Source organism: Meleagris gallopavo, chromosome 3, assembly GCF_000146605.3.
Source record: "Meleagris gallopavo isolate NT-WF06-2002-E0010 breed Aviagen turkey brand Nicholas breeding stock chromosome 3, Turkey_5.1, whole genome shotgun sequence".
Classification (NCBI taxonomy): Eukaryota; Metazoa; Chordata; class Aves; order Galliformes; family Phasianidae; genus Meleagris; species Meleagris gallopavo.
In genome coordinates, this window is record NC_015013.2 from 74,122,179 (window position 1) to 74,143,938 (window position 21,760).

At 39.2% G+C, this 21,760-nt stretch overlaps 1 protein-coding gene across 1 annotated transcript in view; it reads left to right on the plus strand.

The window, feature by feature from the left end:
- ATP6V1C1 (ATPase H+ transporting V1 subunit C1) overlaps window positions 1-21,202 on the plus strand; it is a 21,442-nt gene extending 240 nt beyond the window's left edge. The window contains exons 2-13 of the mRNA XM_010709192.3: window positions 4,044-4,225; window positions 6,693-6,760; window positions 7,848-7,933; window positions 8,252-8,346; window positions 12,208-12,299; window positions 13,318-13,416; window positions 14,750-14,818; window positions 17,447-17,539; window positions 17,623-17,716; window positions 18,186-18,283; window positions 19,339-19,465; window positions 20,598-21,202. Coding sequence (XP_010707494.1) covers window positions 4,094-4,225; window positions 6,693-6,760; window positions 7,848-7,933; window positions 8,252-8,346; window positions 12,208-12,299; window positions 13,318-13,416; window positions 14,750-14,818; window positions 17,447-17,539; window positions 17,623-17,716; window positions 18,186-18,283; window positions 19,339-19,465; window positions 20,598-20,693 — 1,149 coding nt within the window. The 5' untranslated portion in view covers window positions 4,044-4,093 and the 3' untranslated portion in view covers window positions 20,694-21,202. The remainder of the gene's footprint in view (window positions 1-4,043; window positions 4,226-6,692; window positions 6,761-7,847; window positions 7,934-8,251; window positions 8,347-12,207; window positions 12,300-13,317; window positions 13,417-14,749; window positions 14,819-17,446; window positions 17,540-17,622; window positions 17,717-18,185; window positions 18,284-19,338; window positions 19,466-20,597) is intronic.
- Window positions 21,203-21,760: the final 558 nt, after the last annotated feature.

Below are 21,760 nucleotides of genomic sequence, written 5' to 3' on the forward strand. Positions count from 1 at the left end.
GACGCGGCGGGGCTCGGGGCTGCCGGCCGGCCGGCCTGAGCGCTCCTGGGGCAGGTTTGCGCTGAACGGGAAATACGGTGCTTTCACTTCCCTCTCCTGTATCGTTCCTGGGAAACGCAGCGCGAATTCTGTTCTGACATGGCCGTGTGTGTTCCCATCGTTGAGGTGTGCGTTTGGGGGCTTTGTTGCTGACGTTGGAGCCACTTTTCTTTGGAAATCCATTCCGAACAGAAATTAAGCAATCTCAATTACAAGTAGCAACACGAGAAACATTAAAAATGACATATCCAGCTGATGTCAGCTACTGAAGCAGTTGGGGCTCAAAACTGATACTCAGGAAGAAAACTTAAGGGAAAAGGATTACTTCAAGAGTACTTTAGAGATGAGCTTATTTGACTGGTGGAGCATCCTGGCAGTGTGGTTGTGTTACCTGGGCCTCTTTACAGTGCCATATGGAAGGCTTTATTACCTGTCAGAATCCTGCTGCAGGCATGGTTAGGTGAAGGCATTGAGGAATTCAGAGTGCTGTGAATCTGAATTGAGAGAAGTGTGTTCTCATGGATTTATGGTATTATGGCCTTACATGTGAGAGCTGCATTCTTTGTGAGTGCTAGGCAACGTGAGGTCAGGTCAGTGTTACCGGTCTTGCAAGATGGAGTTATTTTGTTTTCATGAACTTTTAAGGTACTGACACTCAAGTTCATCAGTATGGGAGTAGGAATTTCATGACCTGCAGTATTGTAAGAATTGTTGTCACCAGCTCAGTGCTGTGTGTAAACCAAGAGAGGGGAGATTTACTTCAGATGTTAGGTAAAATTCTTTACTCAGAGGGAGATGAGACACTGGCACAACTGCCCAGAGAAGCTGTGGATGCCCGACGCCTGTAGGTGTTCAAGGCTAGGTTGGATGGGGCCCTGGGCAGCCTGAGTTGGGGACTGGCAACGTCGGGGAGCTGGAACTGGATTGACTTTAAGATCCCTTCCATCCCAAGACATTCTGTCATAAAGCTGAAACTCCAGAACCTGTTCTCAGAACTTCCATTTAAGTTAACTTCTGAACTTTGGTTCATTGTGGTCTATAGAGAAATTTTTGTATGAACTTTCTTTCTTATGTTCCTGACTTAATGAGTTAAGACTTTTTTTTTTTTCCCCCCAGCTGTATAGCAAACACTTCTTGCTAAGTTGGCCAGAAGGTACAGTGACATCTCAAAAACTCTTTCATTACTTGACAGATAAAACTATCTGTACTCAGCAGAATTAGGACCGTGATTCCTACCTGCTTAGAATCACAGTGGCTGTAGTACTGAATTAACGGTGTTAAGAAGACTTGAAAGTTTGATTAAATGTGTTGGTGCTATGGCATTGAATGCTCTATGCTGATAGATTTGTGTGGTGGACAGTTCCATTTAGGAATGCGGTTATCTGTTTATAAATGCTTTTGTTTTTCATGAGTGTGCCTCAGAAATAATAGGAATAGCAAAAATAGCTGACAATAATTAGGTGAGACAGTACTATGACAGCTTGCACTCAGTGGTGTGTCACAGCGCAGTACCAGTCATGGAGGTACGAGTTGTAAGCCAGAGTTCTCATCAGCTCTTACAGCTGTTCCTCTGTTTTGTACTTGCTGGATTCTTGGCTTTTCCCTGGGATTGTTGTCCCAAAACATGAAAGCAGGCAAGTTTGGTAGACTTTGACCAGAATGATCTCAAGGCTGCCAGCTGACCTAAAGAGAAAATAAATTCACACCGGCAGTGGATCTCAAGGAAGGCTTTATATGTGTATATGGTGTGTGTGTGTGTGTATATACACCGTTATTTGCAGTTCTAAGGAGTAAAATAATAATTTACTTAAAAAAAAATAAAAGCTGTCTACATGCTTGCGTGATCTGAACACTTGTTATTTCCTGCTTTATTCTCTGGTGCTCTTTAAGTGTAACAGCAGTTCTCCTTTTTCCAGTTCTTGTTTGTTGTTCCCTAGTTCTGATTGCGAATTTCATCTTCCTTACGTTGAACAAACATGGGAGCAAGCACATAAAATTCTATGAAGCTTCTCTGCCTTGTGTCTATTTGAAAGTATTTCTGGCCCCACAAAAAAGCCCCATTGTTCCGATTAGTCTGTGTGACTGACTGGAATAGTGCCAAGCTGTCAGTCTTTCACCCATGTCAGATAATCCTCTGCTCTGCTGAGGTGGCTGGGATGGGGAACGGGCTGTTAGAAGTGGAGCAGTGCTTCTGGAACGGCAGTCAGAGGAGAACGGTGGGGCAGGAGGGGAGAAGCATTACCCAGCTCTGTGGTTACTGGGAGTTATAGCTGCTCCACTTGCTACAGTTGTTCAACTCAGTAGTCAGGATCAATTCATTTTCCCCTCAGGTATTAAAGAATTATGAAATGCTCTTGTTTTTTAAGCAAGGGAAAAGATTTGCTGAAGTCTGTCAGGTGTTTTTAACTTTGTAGTACACTTGTCTTGATTTGAAATTGAAATGGTTAATCTTTGAAAACTGTCTTTAAAAGGCTGAAAAACTAATTGAAGAAATCATTCTTTGCAATGGATCTGTTAACATCTCTTCCCAGAAAAAAAATCATCTAGATTTTGACAGTATTTTTCTTTTCCAGTCTGTAACACAGTGAATGAGACAAACTCATGGTGAACATATAACTGTTTCCTTAGATAATATGATCTGTGGAAACTTTACACATTTTCCTTAAGATGTATCTATTTTCTGGTGGAAAGCTTGAGAATGCAGTGTTCCATCTGTTTTGCTGAACAAAAGCCTTGGGCTTCTGTGTTACAGTTTTTCTGCTTTCTACAAGTGCTTTGCTGCTGCTGCCATCTGAACTAGCTCCTCTTATTTATCCAACATGCATGCCAGAGCTTCTTCAAGTCCTAGTGTAGCCAGCTCCCAACGAAAGCCAATCTAAAGATTAAACACTTGTGTGCATGTGTAAGCTGCAGCCATGTGAAGTTGACTGTAAACTTGGTGGTGTTTTTTATAGGGTCAGTGTTCATTGAAGCATGAGGATAAGTAACATGCCACGTATTCACTAAGTTTGGCGTGTGTTAGGCAAGATAATGCATCTAAGTGATCAAATTAAGAAAAAATTTTCTCCCATTCAAAGCGTTGGTTGGAGACCTCCTGTGGAAGTATGGTTAGTGTTTCCCTAAACAATCCCCGTAAGATAATTTGTGTTTAGTGCATGTACTCTCTTGAATGATACTAGTATGATCTTATTGAAGGTCTGTGATGAGAGCAAGGATAAAAAGCTCTCCTTCATGTTGAAATGAGTGTCTACATAATAGGGTAATATGTTCATAGAATTGGAGAATGATTTGGGCTGGAAGGGACCCTTAAGATCACCTAGTTCCAACCCCCTGCTATAGGCAGGAACACCTCCCATCAGACCAGATTGCTCACAGCCCCGTCCAGTCTGGCCTTAAGCGTCTCCCGTCTGGCCTTGAGCGTCTCCCAGGAGGGAACATCTACAGCCTCTCTTAGCAACCTGTTCCAGTGTCTCACCACCCTCACAGTAAAGAATTTCTTCCTAATATCTAGTCTAAATCTGCCCTCTTCCAGTTTAAAGCTATTTCCCCTCATCCTGTTGCTACACGCCCTTATACAGTCCCTCCCCAGCTTTCCTGTAGGCCCTCTTCACGTACTGGAAGGTGGCTATAAGGCTCCTTGAAGCCTTCTCTTCTCTAGGCTGAGGTGCCCCAGCTCACTGAGTTACTGGGTTTATTTTCAGTTAGATTGCATGTGATCTTTTGTAGGAGTTGCAGATGTTAATGTTGCAAACTCAGTCTTCAATGCGTGGGTTGGGCAGTTTAAAAAGGCTGCAACTGTGCAAAGGTGTAAGACAGTAAAAGAATTTCTGTAAAACAGGAAAAGAATATGGAACTAGGTGAATAATGTCAGTAGAATCTCATCTGGCGGCTACGGCTGCACTATGGTTACATGGAACAAGAGGTTTTTCTTTAGGCAGAGCTTTAAATCTGGAACTAATTACAGATATTCTTTCTCTCCCAAACCTCTCATTTTTTCCTGCCAGCATCTTGACTCTTTCTTCAGAAGCAGAAGCATCACAATAGAGACACAAAGATGACTGAGTTTTGGCTGATTTCAGCTCCTGGGGAAAAAACCTGTCAACAGACATGGGAGAAACTACATGCAGCAACTACAAAAAATAACAATCTCTCAACTAATTCCAAGTTCAATATTCCAGACCTGAAGGTAGGTAAGCTCCCCATCACGTGCAGGAAGTATATTTGTTTTGTAGTGTGTTTGCTTTTTTTTTCTATAACTGTAGGCGATGAATACTTGAAACCTTTTTAGAAAAATAAACAGCTGATGTCTCTTGGAGTATATGTGGATCCAAAAAATTAATTTAGACAATCGATTATCTTTTTATCTGAAAGTCTAAGATGAAAGTTCTTCACTCTGTAAGTTTTAAATGCTCGGCAAGCTGCTCTTTCAGAGAACACAGCATTTTTCCAGGAAAAGCAGTCTTGATCTCATACTGCCAGCAGTTGGCCAGAAAAGAAAATTAACTTTGGAAATTAAGGTGCAAATGGAGACCTGTGATTCGAGTGTTCAGATGAGAGTTTTCTTTGATTTTATTTTTTTCACTTCTGAATTGTCTTTTCTGACTGAGATGTGATGAAATGGGTCGATTTAAAACAAGGGAGATGATCAAACAGCTGCTGTCTTTATGTTCAGAAGTAGCTTCTTCAGGTAGGGTAGTGATTACCTCCAGCTGAGCATTCCAATGTGACCTGCCAGTGTGTTACAGAGAAGAGAAAGAACACTTTTTCAACTATTTCTACAAGAAGGAAAGAGGATTGTTCATCTAAAAGCATGTTTCTCTTGGTTAACTACTATTACCAGGGATGAGAAAGGGTAGGAAGACAGTGTGTTAAAGAAAAGGTCTACCTGACACCTGAATGCTTCTTGAACAAAAAGAATGGTAAGCTCAGTTTAACTTAGAGAACTGTAAGATTAGCAAAAATGAAGGGGAAGAATGCCACCCCTATCTATCTTTATACAGAATGGTTCAAATGGGGTGATGCTTCATCCTGCCTCCACTGGGGAATGGACTCAGAGCACCCAGTGCTTTACTGCCTCTTTTGAGGGAATCTTCCATTTGCCAGGTTAACATTGACTTTTAGACCATCCTGAGTTATTTCAGAATATGTATTAGTAGAGGTATAACGAGGGCCTTTGGCAAATGTCAGTCTCCTCCCCAGAGGAGTTGAGGTGCCTTGGAGGTGAGTCAGGATGACGTTCAACTTACAAGCTGCCAAAGTATTTAGAAGAGTTAATACCAAAAACTTATGTGGCCATTATGGCCATTAACATTTGTTTTCATTTCTCCTCTTGCATTTCCTATGAACTAAAATTATTCAGCTTCTGCCCCTTTTAAGAATATACTTTATGTACAGTGGGACATAATCTGGCTTCTGTGTATCTAGTAAAAGTATGTTAGGAGTGACATTCTGTAGTGAATGCTTGTTATTGGAAGCAGTCTCCGCTGAACAGCAGCCGTATTACTCAGGGACTTATTTATCCCGTGTCCTGTAAACGAACAGTTAAGACATTAGCTTCCTTATTCTTGCCTGTAGCTCAGAAGAAGGCGAGTCTGGGAAAGATTTTATGACGTTGCGTAAGTAGTTGTTCCCTTTTCTGCTTTGAGGCTGAAGAAAACAGGAATTGGTCCAAGATGAGTTGTCAGATCTGTGAATGGAGTAAAGATACTAGACTGAAAGATACTATCATCTTCTCTAGATGGAAGATTTGATTTCTGCATACTAATAGTCTAACAAGAAACATAAGCAAGTAGCTGAAATTTTGGAGCTTGAGAGTCATCTTTTGGAGATAGCTCCTATTTTCATTGAACAGAATGAATAAATGCGTCAGTGCTTGAAGCAATCCAAAGAAACTCTTATAATGTGACCAACTCAAAATCTCTATTCGGCTGTTAAACTTGAGCATTACAGGGTTTTTTTCGTATCTTAAACCCATTTGAGGTTTGTGTATGAATAAACTAAATCATGGAGTACTTAACTGCTGTGCTGTAATCTTCATGCTTAAGTTATACTGAGTTTGAAACAGTCATCTCTGACCCTAAAAGTTGTATCTATTGCTCTAGATTATTGTATGAGGTTTGAGAAGAAAGTGTTCTCTAGTAGGGAGTGGAAGAAAGTAAAAGCTTGTAGACAATCTAAAGATATTTCATTACTCTGTATACAGAAAGCCTTAGAGTCTTGTTGGGCAGACTGCTACAGAACTACTGAATCTTCTGCGTGTTCAAAGTTCTGGTTGCTTCCAGCACAAAGATGCCCAATTACAGAAATCTCAGACTTGATCCAAAGTAGTAAATAAAATGCTAAAGCAAGCGACTTGTGGAAAATGCAGCCAATTCATAATATAAAAGTTGGTTTCATATGCTTTGCAAGGCTAGAATGCTAAAACAATGTGCCAGGCTAGAGCGAGTTAGATCTAGTGCTGCTGAACTTTAGGGATATCTTAGGTATACAGAAGAAAGTGTGACTTTCTTTGATTAACAAGTCCGAAATATTGGAGTGAATATTTTATGTAATTCTGCAAAGCTGCCTGTTGAGGAGATTTAGCTTTTACTGTCATCTGGTTTTCTTTTTAGGCTTGCATACAAGTGCTAACACATTGTGATCTTTCCTTCTAGGTTGGCACGCTGGATGTTTTGGTTGGTCTGTCAGATGAGCTGGCTAAGCTGGATGCATTTGTGGAGAGGTAACATTCTATTTTTACTAATGTGCAAAATATTAGAGCAGTTATGTTGATACTTTACCAATCCATAATGATGCATGGATTGTTTTCATCTTTTTTGTTTTCATGTTGATCATCTTAGCTTACTGAAATCTTAGCTTGTCGACTCCCCAAGGAAGATGCTTTTTCTTCTAGTATCTGTACTTGAGGCGGGGGGAGGAGTGAAGAATCCAAACTTCTTGTGGAATAGTGGGACATGATGTATGGATGAAAGATGGTTCTCCCTATAATAGTGCTGTGCGTTGCCAGATCCTGGAGAACTGTTAAGAATTGAACCTGATGGCTGCAGGAAATGACAGTGAAATTGAGTAAAACGTGTTCTTCTAATATAATAGAATACTGTTTACAGGCTTCAGGAAGGTTCCTAACCCACAGAGATGATTAAACACCATTAAGTCTTAAAACTGTCCATTTTGAAGGAATTAATAGTCCTTTAAAAGTGATTTTGAGCAAATGTAACAAAAATTTACATAACCAGAATTTGTGGAGCCATCTTCTGTTTCAAGGAGAGAATTATTAAGTAGTTGTTTTTAAGTTATGTTAGAGTACTCTGTTGTTGCCTGCATGGCATGTGTGAGTAATGGTGAATGTCGCTTTTCTAGTGGAGAGAGCAGGTCTTGTGCCTCAGATCTCGTGAGGCTTAGAGCTGGAATTTCTCTGTAGTTCTTCAGTTATCCTTGGTATCTTGTCTCAGTTGCCTTTAATTTTTTGTTAGTTATGGCTTCTACCTCACAATCTATTTTGAGAGAGGAGTTAGGATTTTGAAATTACAGACTTAAAGGTTGGAGTGTAGCAGAAAGTAACGTCACCTTGTTGAGAACTGATGAATTGCAACACTAGAAAAGGATTTTTAAAGAATTCTGACGTGTATTTGAGATACTGAGCACAGTTAGTGCTCTTGGGAAGCTTATATGTAAAACAATTAACACTTTGTTTTTGATCCAACCTCTTAATTCTTTTCCCAGGCAGTTTCAGATGAGTTCTGTGAATGGTATTAATCAAAATGGCATTTTTTTCCCTCTTATTTATAGCTTAATCTTTCATTTTTCAGTGTTGTAAAGAAGGTGGCCCAGTACATGGCTGATGTTTTAGAAGACAGTAAAGATAAAGTTCAGGAGAATCTTCTGGCTAATGGAGGTAAAGTGTTAACAATAACATATGCATTGTAAAAGGAGGGGGAGGGAAGGAGGTGATCCAGATACGTACTGCTGCTTCTCTTTGATGATCTGAAAGCCTAGTTTAGGCATGGAAGTAAGTTTTCCTATGAGTCATTTGCCATGGAAGAAATGATAGTAACCAAAATCGCAAGTAATTACAGATCTGCATATGAAATATTCACATTCCAAGGCCCTTTGAACCTTTGGGGCTGTCATCATTAGTCTCTGAAGGAACGTAAAGGTTGCTGATCATTGGAAACAATATTGTCTGTCTAAAAGTCCTCCTTTATCGCTTTAGTTGACTTGGTCACATATATAACAAGGTTCCAGTGGGATATGGCCAAATATCCGATAAAGCAATCATTGAAGAATATTTCAGAAATTATTGCAAAGGTAAGATCATTTGTTTTATAAAACTTAATTGACCCTTTGTTATTTTATGCACAATGTGATGTGTTCAGAGCTTGTTTCTAGTTTGCCAGCTTCGTTTAACTTTGAGAGTAGTAGCAAGCCTGTAATAGCATTTAGTGTTGTAGTAACCAAAGAAGTAATGCAAGGTGGGGACAGGAACTGGAGACTGCACTCACTGAAGGCCACGAGCTGTCTCTGCTGGTTTTATTTCCTAAAACTGTGAATTTAACAAATAGCTGGCAAATTATTTCACTTGCTGTCTAATTTTTGCTGTAGTAGCTTTACACTTAGCTCACAACATTTGATAACGTGAGATATTAACATTGAAATCACAGCATTTATTTACCTTCTGGAAGTCACGGTGCCCAGCTGTGAGGGGAAAACTAAGCCTTCAATGTAAGAAAAGCTCATCTCGTTGTGGTTGTTTTCTTTCTTTCTCTTCATGCTGGTAAGGTGTTCATAATGTTGCAGATTTCATTTACATTTGTGAGCATGGATAATAAGATCTTGAGTACCAAGTTACTGCATTAGAATGGTGAAAGAGTTTTCTGTGTGCTGTTCTTGCTTTAAATATCTTCTGAGCTTTTCCAGTTTCTTTTCTGTGTTTTGTGATCTTCAAACAGCTTTGGAGATATTTGCATTGGTAAGATATGTAACCAAGAAAAAAAGTGCAGCAGCTGCTCAGGATTCCTTTGAGAGAGTCTTTGGGGTTGGATATGTGGATACAAGAACTGAGAGGAGTTGCATGTCAGTTCTGGCAGACTGATGCTTTGCACTAAGTGCAGATTCCATTTGCAAGTTTCTTTCCTGAAACTATTTAAAATTTTTGCTGAGACTATAAAGTCTTAGTTACATTCTCACTCATCGTTATTAACTCTGATACATTCTTTGTGGCTATGGCTGTGTCCTGAATTTGCACCTGAAATTATATTCAGTAATGATTCCTGGAAAACATCTGCGGTGTGGTGTTACGTGGTGGGAATAAGGACTGAATTATGACTTACATATTAAAATATCCCACACATTTAAAATGTGGTACTATCTAAGAACCTGAGTGCTTGCTTCTTCACAAGGAGCTGAAAATGAGTGTTTCATTTTCATACCTTACAGCAGGTACTTGAGAAAACAGGTATGAAGTTTAACTTGGGAGAAGAGAAACTCGTTTTTTGTAGCAGTTAAGTTTGTTGAGAAAGCCACAAAGAACTTGAAGGGATGATACCATTTGTTGAAATATTTTTCAAGGATTCAGTGCATGTTTTCCTGTGTCCTGGAGCTTGCTAGATAAATTATCTGCTTGCAACAAAGCTGGGCTCCAGAATCTGCACTTTAAATAAGAGTTATTATGCTGTACAGTGAATGCAGAGGAAAACATCTGCTCATTTGCTGGAGTTCAGCCTGAAATCAGCATCTTTAAGTTGCTTTTTCTCTGAATGGTTTTCTGTACCTCTCTCCTTCATAACTGTCATAGCAGCACCATGAGTCTACCTCTCTTATTTGCAAGGATGCTCGTGAACTTTCCGGTTCTTTACTGAGAGGTGGTGAGGTGCTGGAACAGGCTGCCCAGAGAGGCTGTGGATGCCCTGCCCCTGGAAGTGTTGAAGGCCAGGTTGAATGGGGCCCTGGGCAGCCTGGTCTAGTATTAAATGGGGAGGTTGGCGGCCCTACATGTGGCAGGGGGGTTGGAGCTTGATGATCTTTGAGGTCTCTTCCAACCCTGGCCATTCTCTGATTCTATGAATTCTTACAGCAAGACGAAATTTGAAATGTGACTCTTGCCAGTGTTACACTCAAGTGTGTTTTCAAGCGTCCCACTGTGACGTTGAGGTGTGCAGCTCTGCTTTTTCTGGTAGTTCAGAGGGAAGCAAAGCTGATTCTTGTTTATGGTAAACTTCAGTCAGTGCAAGTTTTCTTTTAAAAGGCTACTGACTTTACAACTGGGAGTGGTTAAAGGATTGACAACTGGAAAATAATGAACGGCACTGCTTCATAAAGAAGTTTGATATCAGCTGTTTTTGATTTGTCATTAAGCAATGTGCATTTCAACAGTTCTTGACAGTTTTGATTGTTGAAAATTGAAAGGGGGAGGCTGCCTGTCTGGGAAGATATCCAAATGCACCTGCTTCATAGTATGTGATGCTTTTTTCCTAATGTTGGGTTCTTGCTGTAAACATGTTAGTGCTGTTCCTTGTGGCATAAAAAAGTTGTCATGAAGAGATGTGCTTTGTCATGGCTGCCAGGACATTCCTCATGCTTTGTTAAGGTGACATCAGTCAAAGGATCTAAGTAACTGTAAAGACTGATATGTCTAAAGAGCAAGCTCTCTTATTTCAGAGTATTTTGTCTAAAGCATTGCTGTATATCTGCAGAGGTGTGAGCTGTTCACCTGTTGAATGAAACTGCCAGGGTGTCAATGCTTTTAACAGCTTCTTCTTGGTACAGATGCGTGAACCTGTGTTACCATAAACAAGGTTGCTATGTAACACAGTGACATGCTTTTAACAGATTTACTTTGTAGAAATGAAGTTTGAGTCCCCAAGCTGAAGTGCTGTTTGTAATATGCTGAAGTGCTGTATGCAGGCAGATGTTTTGTCAGCAGTCTGGATGCAAATGAAAGGAGAGACTCTTAGCTTTGTGTTCAGATACATGCCCCTAGCACTTCTCATATGCTTCTTCCTATGTACTGTGGAGGAGGGAGTAGGCAGTGGTATGAAGCCAAAGCAGTACTGCTCCAAGTTCTTACAGTTATCCAACTGTTCACTAAGTGAACTTGAAATATTTTACTGCGTAGGGTAGGTGCTGATTGAAGTATGACTGCATACTTACAAACTACTTTCTGCTTAATTTGTTTTGTTCTTCAACTTGCTGCCAAATTACCCAACTGGGCCAGTAGTACTTGCTTAGACAAATGTTTGAAATAAACTGGGTTTGTGTGAAGTACTGTTCGTCTGTCTACCCTGAAGCTGGACCTGGGCAGCTTCAGGCATTCCAAAGTATATAAGCTCTTATTAAATGTAGAAAATATTTGTAAAACAGACTTTCCTTTATGTCTGTAAGCCAATGCCAATATATAAAATTGCACTACAGAAGTTCACGAAGGGAAGTGATGATAGGATGTATTGTATATTCCTTTGAAAAATATGGGAAATGGGAAATAAATGATTGGGGGAAAATGTGGTAGCACTTAAAGCTGTAAATAGTAATGGCCACTGGGAGTCAGGTATGTGAAACATTTTGCTGATGCTCTATCTGTCTGAATGAACAAGGCTGTCCTTCTCAAGGAGATGTACAAGTAAAAACATGCATTGAGCAGATAGAGTCTCTTAAGTTGTAGGTGATGTGAAGCAATAATGCTTTGTGCCACTTAATTCTTGCTTTCCTACTTGTAAGACTGTACTGTTGTTCATGTTATTAAAACTCTAACGGGAGAAAAGTGTAAGAATAGAGGAAGCAGAGGAAGGAAATGATGCTCAGCAGTTGCTACTAAGCTTGTGTTACCCTTGGAAGGTGATCTTAAATGCTGTGTCTGCTGAGCTTGAGGGCGGTAACACAGTAAGTGGGTGGAGTACTGGTCAGCTGGGTGCAGTAGCGTGTCCAGTTGACACGACTAATCCAGAAGAGGATGTGTAATTCTTACTGTTGGCTCATTTTCTTGTATAGATGTTATAACCTAAAATATCCTGAGTGTCAAGTGAAGCTTGTTATGCTCTAGAGAAATAAGCATTTTATCTTGTGTGTTTTTTTCATTAAGCTCTTTCTGGCAGATAAAGGATCTATGTTTTGAAATTAAGAAATTGTTTTTTAAAAAATCAGTTCCTGAGTCACTTTTTTTACTTAATCTTAAAGGGAGTAAACCAGATTGACAATGATCTTAAAGCAAGAGCCTCGGCATACAATAATCTAAAAGGGAACCTTCAGAATTTGGAAAGAAAGAATGCGTAAGTCATATCTGTTGTCTGTTGCTGATGTGTGAAGAGGTTGTGTTTGTAAGCTTAATGTGTTTTTGAGGCGTTTGCCAATCTTGAACAATGGATGTCATAGAACAATATTTATCACCAGCTGACTTGCTGATAACAGCTCACTTGTGATTGGCAAGTGCTTGTGAAATATCCAAAAAGCATGTATAAATTGCTGATGCCTTTAGGAGAAGTTTGCTGTTAAAGTGGTGTGTTACACTGCTGTATTGATGTCTAGCTAAACAAGGAAGACCTTCCCCTTACTCCAGTTCTTGCTGTAAGCATCTCAATGTCACTGGGTTTCTTCCATCAAAATTAACAAGCAGAGGGACAAGTGTTGCATAAATGCAAGTAAGAATGCAATAAAAAGAGCTGCATGCTGCCCTGTCAGGTACATGTGATTATTCAAATACAGTCAAGATACAGTACTTCTGTCTAAGCATGGTGGATTAATTTGACTCAGCACTGCCATTATTGCTAATGATTATTTTATGATAGAGCTATAAATGCCTTCTTGAGCCATAGTAATTTTGCCAGCTAAGTCTCATAATATCTGTGTAGGTTCTTATTCCTTAGTGAATAGGGTAATATGCCACTGCTTTAAATTTTCACTGAGGTTATAAATGTAGGTCTGCAGTAGCTTAGTTGTAACTCTGAAGCCCCATATGACAAATTTCATAGAGAATTAATGGTTCTTGTGGTTTTAAATCCCTCTTTAAAAGAGAATTTGGCTTCCTAAGCCTGTGCAGTGTTTGGAATATAGAAATGCCGCACAGCAGTGGAACTACTGATTTAAAAACAAACAAACAAAAAACTTCCAGTAACTTTAGACAGTAAGCTATAATGTTCATTTAGAAACTTTTGGTTTTTCTGCTATTAATGAATGCTTAAGTGAAATATTTTTGAAAAAAGCGTATATTACCAGACACTAGAAACTATTTTGAATACCAGCTCAGTTTTCAAACATGCATTTACTGTGGTTGTGTTTATTTCTGTACAGGGGAAGCTTGCTAACCAGAAGTCTTGCTGATATTGTAAAGAAAGAGGACTTTGTACTTGATTCAGAATATTTGGTCACGTTATTAGTGATTGTACCAAAGTAAGTTTGTTTAACTGAAGAGCAGAAGAAAATAATACATTTTAATCAAGCAATAGATCCCACAGCTCTATAGCACTGTAAGAGAGGATGCCTGAAATTGCTTTGTATCTTCCTGGATCTACTTATGAAAACATTTGGATGTCTATAGCAAATGAGCCCATGTGCATATATTCCATTGTTCATAGGAATGCTGGGTTCTCATGATTTTATTTTAAGAAACTGCAGATTCTACTTCTGCTTCTTATCTGACATTAGCTATGACTATTCACGCTGCGGAAGATATCCTTATGAAAATAATAATTACAGAGTAAAAGCATGAGTTCTTTTCTGTGAGATGGCTTAACGATTGAATTATCCAGATTAGCTCTACGCAGGCTTTCACCACTTAATGAACCAAGTAAACCTTTTGCAACTTTACTCTGTGCTCTTTCAGATTGATAGGACATTGCTTTTGTACTTAGTACATAAACAGGATTGCATTGGTAAAGACTTATGTAACATCTAAGGTTTTCTGGGAACAGGTTGTTCTTAATCCAAAATGACAATAGATCTGAAATAACAGGGGAAAAAAAAAAACCTTTATCCAAGGCAAACTATATCTTTAAAACTTGTAAAACAAGAAAATAGCTGTGCTCTGGACACGCAGTTCTTTTGTCTTTGCAGTGCTAGACTGTCTTCCTGGAGCTGGGAACAAGGAGAGTTTCTAGCTTGTAAAAACAGCATGTAAGGCTGTTCATCACATGAGATAGTCTCTCTCTTGTGAAACTCCAATGGCAAAACAGGTCCAGTGGTTTTGCGGAGAGCTGGTAGTTGGTTTACCTTGTTGGTTATTTTTCTTTTACCTTTGACTTGTTTGTGGTGTTAAAAGGATGTAATTTTCTCACCACTAGCTACAGAAAGGCAGAGATTTCCAAATTCTCCAGAGTATTTTAGGCAGTTGCAGTGTCTGGTGAACCCATTTGTAATTGCAGAAGGAGGGTTCCCTTTAACTCAGAAGAGCGTAGTTGTGTACAAAGTTTGATAAACCTTGACAGCTAAGTCCATTTGATCCTCTGAGATTTATGCTGAAGGATGATTGATCTCATTGTTCCTTGATTTTTAAAACAGTCACATGCTTGTCAACTTATATAAAAACTGAAGGTAAAATATATTTCTCACTTTTTTCAGTGTAGCTTATTTAGCAATAATTGTAAGAGTTGTAAGGGGAAAACTGTTGTGTATTTCTGAGAGCCTGCAGCTGGGTTGGGAGATGTAATGATTAAATTTGTTTTGAAAAACTTTTTCAATTTGGATTTTTTTCTACAATAATAATCATAACCTATGTATTTTCTAGGGTAAATTATAATGACTGGGTTAAGCAATACGAAACGTTAGCAGAGATGGTTGTTCCACGTTCCAGCAAGTAAGTTGTCAGTGCGAAATCTCATGTGCTTGTATTTTATGTGGTGATCTTTATCTGTAGTGACTTTGGTTAGTCTAAAACTTGACAAAATGTCTAGCTATACAGCTTGATCTGAGTCAATCAAGCTTGAATGTGTTGTGATTGAAGAAAATTTTAAAAAATCTGTCTCCCTGTAGGGTTGATGAGCTATCAAACTCCTCACTTATGTGGGAAGGGTGAGTTAATCTAGTTCAGGTCAGGCATATTTTGATACACTTTGAAAACTGCTAAAAAATCGAGAACCAGAGATGTAGACTTTGGTCCTGTGTGCATACAAATAAGTTACTTCTCGTGTGTTAGCGAGGGTCTCCACTACCAGACTGTTGTGTGTAATGGAAAAAACTAAGGCCAGGATTGAGTTAATGTTGTTAAGCAACTTTCACGACCTTATTACCATATCAAAACTACAGTCAAATTATAGGAGAAAGCATTGCTGTGTTAATTTGAACTGGCTGATTGGGGTTTTGATCAGGCAGATCTGATATTACCAGTTCTGTGCCAGTTAAAAAAATCTGAACTTGCTCAGCCAAACTTCACGTTTGGTTTAGATCAGTGTCAGTCTAGTAAGAGATCTGCTGATATTCTGAATTAATTACTGGGAAGCCATCACCTAGAGATGTATTGAGAAGAGGTTAAATCATTGTATAATGCTTGTATTGAAGACAATACTGAAACTGAAGAACAGTTTCCTCAAACTTTTTTCTCAAAGTGAACTCTCAAAATAAGCATTATTGTATTGACCTGGACAGACTGGAGAGTTGATAGAATCCTTAGAGTTGGAAGGGACCTTTAAAAGTCATCTGCAACAAACAGGGACACGTACAGCTAGGTAATGTTGCTCACAGCCTGGTCCAGACTGGTCTTGAAAGTCTCCAGGGACATGGCATCCACATCTCTGGGCAACCTGTTCTAGTGCTTCACCATCCTCACTGTAAAAGACTTTTTCCTTATTTCCAACCTGAATCTCACCTCTTTAAGCTTGAAGCCATTTTCCCCTTGTTCTGTTGCCACAGGCCCTTGTGGCAATGGTCCTATCGCCCAGTCTCCTCCTTTCCTGTAACTCCCCTTTAGATACTGAAATGCTGCTATCAGCTCAACTTGGAGTCTTCTCTGGGGTGAACAGCCCCAGCTCTCTCAGCCTGCCCTTGTAGGAGAAGTGCTCCATCCCTTGGATCATTTTTGTAACACTCCTCTGGACGCATTCTCCTGTACTGAGGGCTCTATATCTGGATGCAGTACTTCAGGTGAGGCTTCAGCAGTGCAGAGTAGAGAGGCAGGATCACCTCCCTTGACCTGCTGGCTGTGCTGCTTTGGATGCCATCCAGGATATGGTTGACTTTGTAGGCTGCAAGGGCACATTGTTTGCTCATGTCCAGCTTTCCATCCATCTGTACCCCCCAGGTCCTTTGCAACAGGGAGGAACCTGATGAGGTTGAATAAGAACAAGTGTAGAGTCTTGCACCTGGGAAGGAATAACTGTATGCATCAATACAGGTTATGGGCTGACCTGCTGGAGAGGAACTCTGTTGAAAAGGACCTGATTGTTCTTGTTGACAACACATTGACCGTGAGGCAGCAGTGTGCCCCTGTGGCCAAGAATGCCAATGGCACCTAGGGGCACATTAAAAAGAGTGTGGCCAGCAGATCAAGAGAGGTGATCGTCCCCTTCCACTCTGCCCTGGTGAGGCCGCATTTAGACTATCTGGGTTCCCCAGTTCAAAAAAGGCAGGGATGTTCTAGGAGGAGTCCAGTAGAGGGCCAAAAAGATGACAGAGGACCTGGAGCATCTCCCGTGTAAAGAAGGGCAGAGTAACCTGGCTCTGTTCAGCTTGGGGAAAAGAAGACTGAGAGGGGATCTGATAAATGTTTATAAATGTCTGAAGAGAGGTGGGAGACTAACAGATGAGGCCAGGCTCTTCTTAGTGATTTGTGTTAGTAGGACAAGGAGCAGTGACGTAAAACTTGAACATAAGAAGTTCCATACAAACATGCAGAAGAACTTCTTTATGGTAAGAGTGTCAGAACAGGCTGCCCAGAGAGGTTGTGGAGTCTCCTTCTATGGAGATATTCAAGACCCATCTGGATACCTGCCTGTGTGAGCTGTTGTAAGGGTACCTGCTTTAGCAGGAGCATTGGACTTGATGATCAGTTAAGATCCCTTCCGACCCTGTGATTCTGTGGAACTATAAAATAGTAAATCTAGGCATCTTCTTTAAAAAAACACTTATTAACACCAGTTTCCTTATTCCCTTTTTCTTTAGAATGTGTGTTTAAGAATTCTGTAGTCTAAGCTTTTCAGTATTAAGTCAAATCTAGTTCCTTTTAGAGTAAAATGATTTTAATTTGAACCAATCCCTAGGCACGTATGAAGTGTTTCTTGTGGTAAAGTGTCACTCTTTACAAAGGAAATAATAGTGGTTGCTAAAGCTTTTGTTACTTTCTGTAGAGGGTGTTTAATTTGGGAACTCATCCCATGTGACTATTTACAATTATGTTCCTGCCTAAGTAGCAGTAAAGTACAACTTAAACCATTGTATTTCAGGTCTTTAATGACTTGAACCTTAATTCTAGCTTTATTTTTCTGTGTAGTGTACTCTTTGAGGATCAGGACAGTTACCTTTGTAACGTCACCTTGTTCAGGAAGGCAGTGGACGACTTCAAGCATAAAGCCAGAGAATACAAGTGAGTCTTATTTTAGTGTCTTCTCTTGTGCTCTGAAGCATCTCTGGATAGCTACTTCTGATTTTATTCACTTCCAAATGCAGATTTCTGGTCCGTGACTTCCAGTATAATGAAGAAGAGATGAAAGCTGATAAAGAAGAAATGAATAGACTGTCAACTGACAAGAAGAAACAGTTTGTAAGTCTGTGCAAGCTAGTCATTACAGAAACCTAAGATGTCTAGGACTTGTTATTGCTACATAGCCATTTCATGAGCTTGTGATTCTGAGAGAGCATTGCAGGGATGACACATCAGGTCAGCCTGCCACCTGATTAATCTTTTCAGGGATAACGGTGCTGAACCAAGTGTTGGTATTGCAGCTAAAAATATGTGAAATCTGAAAATGGGCAAACATTTGAATGAAATAATCAGATATTATTAAAATGGCCCTTTATACAGTTAGACTGTGACAAGTGGGATGATGTTGTCTCTTCGGTACAAGTCTTGTTACATTTATCTTTGCTTTGTGCAAAATCACCCTTGGGCCATTATGTCAATGGCAAACTCTACCTTTAATTCGTCTGTCGCACTACAAATGTTGAGTATCTGCTTAAATGTGCTTAGTAGTCTGAAACTTCTTCTGAGGACCTTTTTTTCTCTTTTACAGGGGCCTCTGGTACGATGGCTGAAAGTTAATTTCAGTGAAGCTTTCATTGCATGGATTCATGTGAAAGCACTCCGAGTTTTTGTTGAATCTGTTCTGAGGTAATGAGACAGGCCTGAACAGAAAATTCTAGGAAGAAAAGCACATCTAGCTTGGCTTCACTTGCTTGAGTTTTGTTAATGCCACTCTTCCACAAAGGAGGAAAGAGTGGAGTAGGGCAGCAAGAACAGCTGTTGGCATAGCTCTTGTTGCCAGGTGTAGAACATTTGAGGTAGATAACTTCATCTCATTCCTTCAGTACTTTAGGAGAATTGTCTGTCCATTGTAGCAAGGCATTTCTGCTGTGTTTTTTAGCTTGCTTAATTGAGCTGCTTGTAAAAAGAGCTTACTATAGCTTGTGTTTAAGTGAGTAATGTGGATAGTTCAGAATAAAAAGTTTTGAGGCTTTGAGTAGCAGTGCAGTTTGACATCTTGAAATGTGTGCTAGTACACAGCAGTTCTTGTTCAGTATTTTAACTGTAAGATTTCTTTGTTTTTCTTCATAGCCATCCAGAAGCATAGCTAATGAGTTGACATTGCTGTAGTAGTTCAAACAGACCGGGGTTTTTTTCAGAGTGGAAAGAACTTAGTCAGAAAACCAAAAGGTGTTTTTAAGTTAGTTTTGCTAAGAGTTGTTGTCAAGGATGCCTTCAGAGAAGGCCTTGCAGACTTGCAGTCTGATTTGTTTTTCATAGCTGCTGCGGGCTTATTTTGAAGACAATCTTAAAGTAAAGAAGGCAGTTTGACTTAGTTTGAATATTGGCAGATATTTCTGCACATCTAAAAAGGTGGGTGGAATAGAAACTGGATGCTCCACCTAGTGGTGTAAGGAAAGTCTTGCTAGTAAATTAATGGCAGCGTTCAAAACTTGAGGTAATGTTTTGAGAAGGTAAAGCACTTGGATTTTAAAAGGATTTAGACGTGTTTTGTTATTTTAAGCTTGAAGAAAGAAGTTCTGCTTCATGTCTTACTGTGTGCAGTACAAACAGTGATTTTGCAGAAATAGAAATGAGCGGACTTTCCTCATTAGCAGTAGGATTCTTTCTCAATATAAAATACATTTCATAGAAGAGAGCTTATTTCATCACTTGCATAGTTGTTTCCTTAACTTCTCCAGGTATGGTTTGCCAGTAAACTTCCAAGCAATGCTGCTTCAGCCTAATAAGAAAACAATGAAGAAACTGAGGGAGGTTTTGTATGACTTATATAAACATCTTGACAGCAGTGCAGCAGCTATCATTGATGTAAGTGTTTTTGTAATTGCTTCTCTTAGGTTTATTGTGATTAAGCAAAAAAAAAAAAAAGTTTACTAGCTTCTTAAAAAGCTACATCTCTTCATTTTTATTTTTCTTCATGGTACAAAAAACTGTCTCCATATTAAAGTGCAGCTTCTGCCTTACATTTTTGCAAAGGAGATAGTATGTAAAGTTGCAACCAGTGTGTTTGAAGAGCTGTCTGGTGTAGAAGTTCTGTTTCACTTCTTACTGCATTCTTTCCTGCTACCAATGGAAGGATGTCTTGCAGTCTGGATACATATTCACATTCTCAAAGACTTGAAAGAGAGAGTTTTGATCTGAAATTAGGCTTAGAAACTTGAATGCATTTCCTATCTTGTTTTTGACCCTTAAAGAAATATTTAAATTATCCATTGTCTAAGGTAACAGTGGTCTTAAAATGATATTTTCTTTAGTTGCTAATTTGTATTTTTAACTTCATGTCATTATTCTTCTCTGCTAATGAAATCTAAATTGTGCAGATGGAGTCATCTGTTCCACTTTCATGTCTTATATTCATGTTTAAAATTGATTTGTTGGGAGGCTTATTGTACTACATTAATTTTATATTGAAAAGCAGTGCTTTTCATAGTTAAAAATTGAGTAAAAATTATTACATAGTGAGTTCAGTTGCTACTTACAAAGGAAATCTTTTAGTTATATTTATTGTAATGTTTTTTCCAAAATATTTTGAGGCATTTTGGTGGAGAAGGAAATGTGGGATGATTAAAGTGAGTTGCTAAGCTTCGTGTAGCTTCTTGGATCAGTACCCTGTAACATTATTTGTGTAAGCTGGCTGAGTTTAGTAGTAGTAGGACATAATTGGAGTCCTTTACCTTCCTTTTAGTGGTGCTGTGTTTACTAACGAAATGGATGTGAATTATTGATGCAAAGCTACTTAGATTCTGGAAACTTTTGATTCATTTTTGACAAATATTTTTCAAAGTTATAACTTTGTTACTTAATTTTCCATTTCAAGTGAATGTTCAAGCTTGAAGTCTTGACTGTCTGATTGCCTTCTCAAACATCTGAATGTTTAAATCAATTTCTGAATAGGAGTCCGAGTTGTAAGAGTCTAACCAGCTTCAAAACTTCTTTGCAGGCAACTATGGATATTCCAGGCTTAAACCTCAGTCAGCAGGAGTATTACCCGTATGTGTACTACAAGATCGATTGCAATTTACTGGAATTCAAGTAAAAATTCCCTAACAATCCTGTGACAATCCTGTGTTGGTGTAAACAAACAGAAGTAAGATTGAAGTAATACCTTTAACACTCTAGTAATCACATGCTTGCTTCTTATGTTAGGTGAATTTTAACCGCGGTGGTCCATCTATATACATTTTCTTTTTAAAGGGAAGTGTAGGTAATCTGCTTTTAAATAAACGTCTGTAAATGTATATTGAGAGAATTGAAGTATTTATAAACAGAGTGATTTATTTAAGGGAAAGGTCATTCCTCTTTCATACGTGATCTGTGTTAATTCCATTCCCCATCGTTTATTAAAAAAAATTGTTTACAGAAGAATAGTGTAAATGTTTATGGCCATTTTGTTCATTTGATTTAGTAGATACATGTGTTAACATTGTTGAACTGTGATGTAAAGTATGTAAGATTGGTATGAAATTGTGCTTTCTGAGTGTTGTAAAATTACAATGAAGCACTGTAAGCACACAGGAAAAAATAAACATACGTGTGCAAATGTGTCACTTTGTTGTGCAACATCTAATTGCAGTTGGCCGTGTCTGAACCGAAATGATGCGTTATGGCTTCAGTCCAGTGCTGCATCCTGCCTGCATTGGTACAAAAATGCCATTGTCTGAAACACAAATACTGTTAAGAGTTGTAGGTATTTCTTTTACTTTGGGCAGAAATATGCAAGTGTGGTGACTGCTCAGCAGACCTGTGTATGAATGTTTTCTTATTTATATCTTCATGACTCTCAGGATTGAGATGATTCTTCCAAAGTGAAGGTAAGGTGGGATGCTAACAACCGATTCTAATGTGATATTGTTTCAAATAATTCTGCATTCATAGAATCGTAGAACGACCTGGGTTGAAAAGGACCACAATGATCATCCAGTTTCAACCCCCCTGCTATGTGCAGGGTCACCAACCACCAGACCAGGCTGCCCAGAGCCACATCCAGCCTGGCCTTGAATGCCTCCAGGGATGGGGCATCCACAACCTCCTTGGGCAACCTGTTCCAGTGTGTCACCACCCTCTGTGTGAAAAACTTTCTCCTAATATCCAACCTAAACCTTC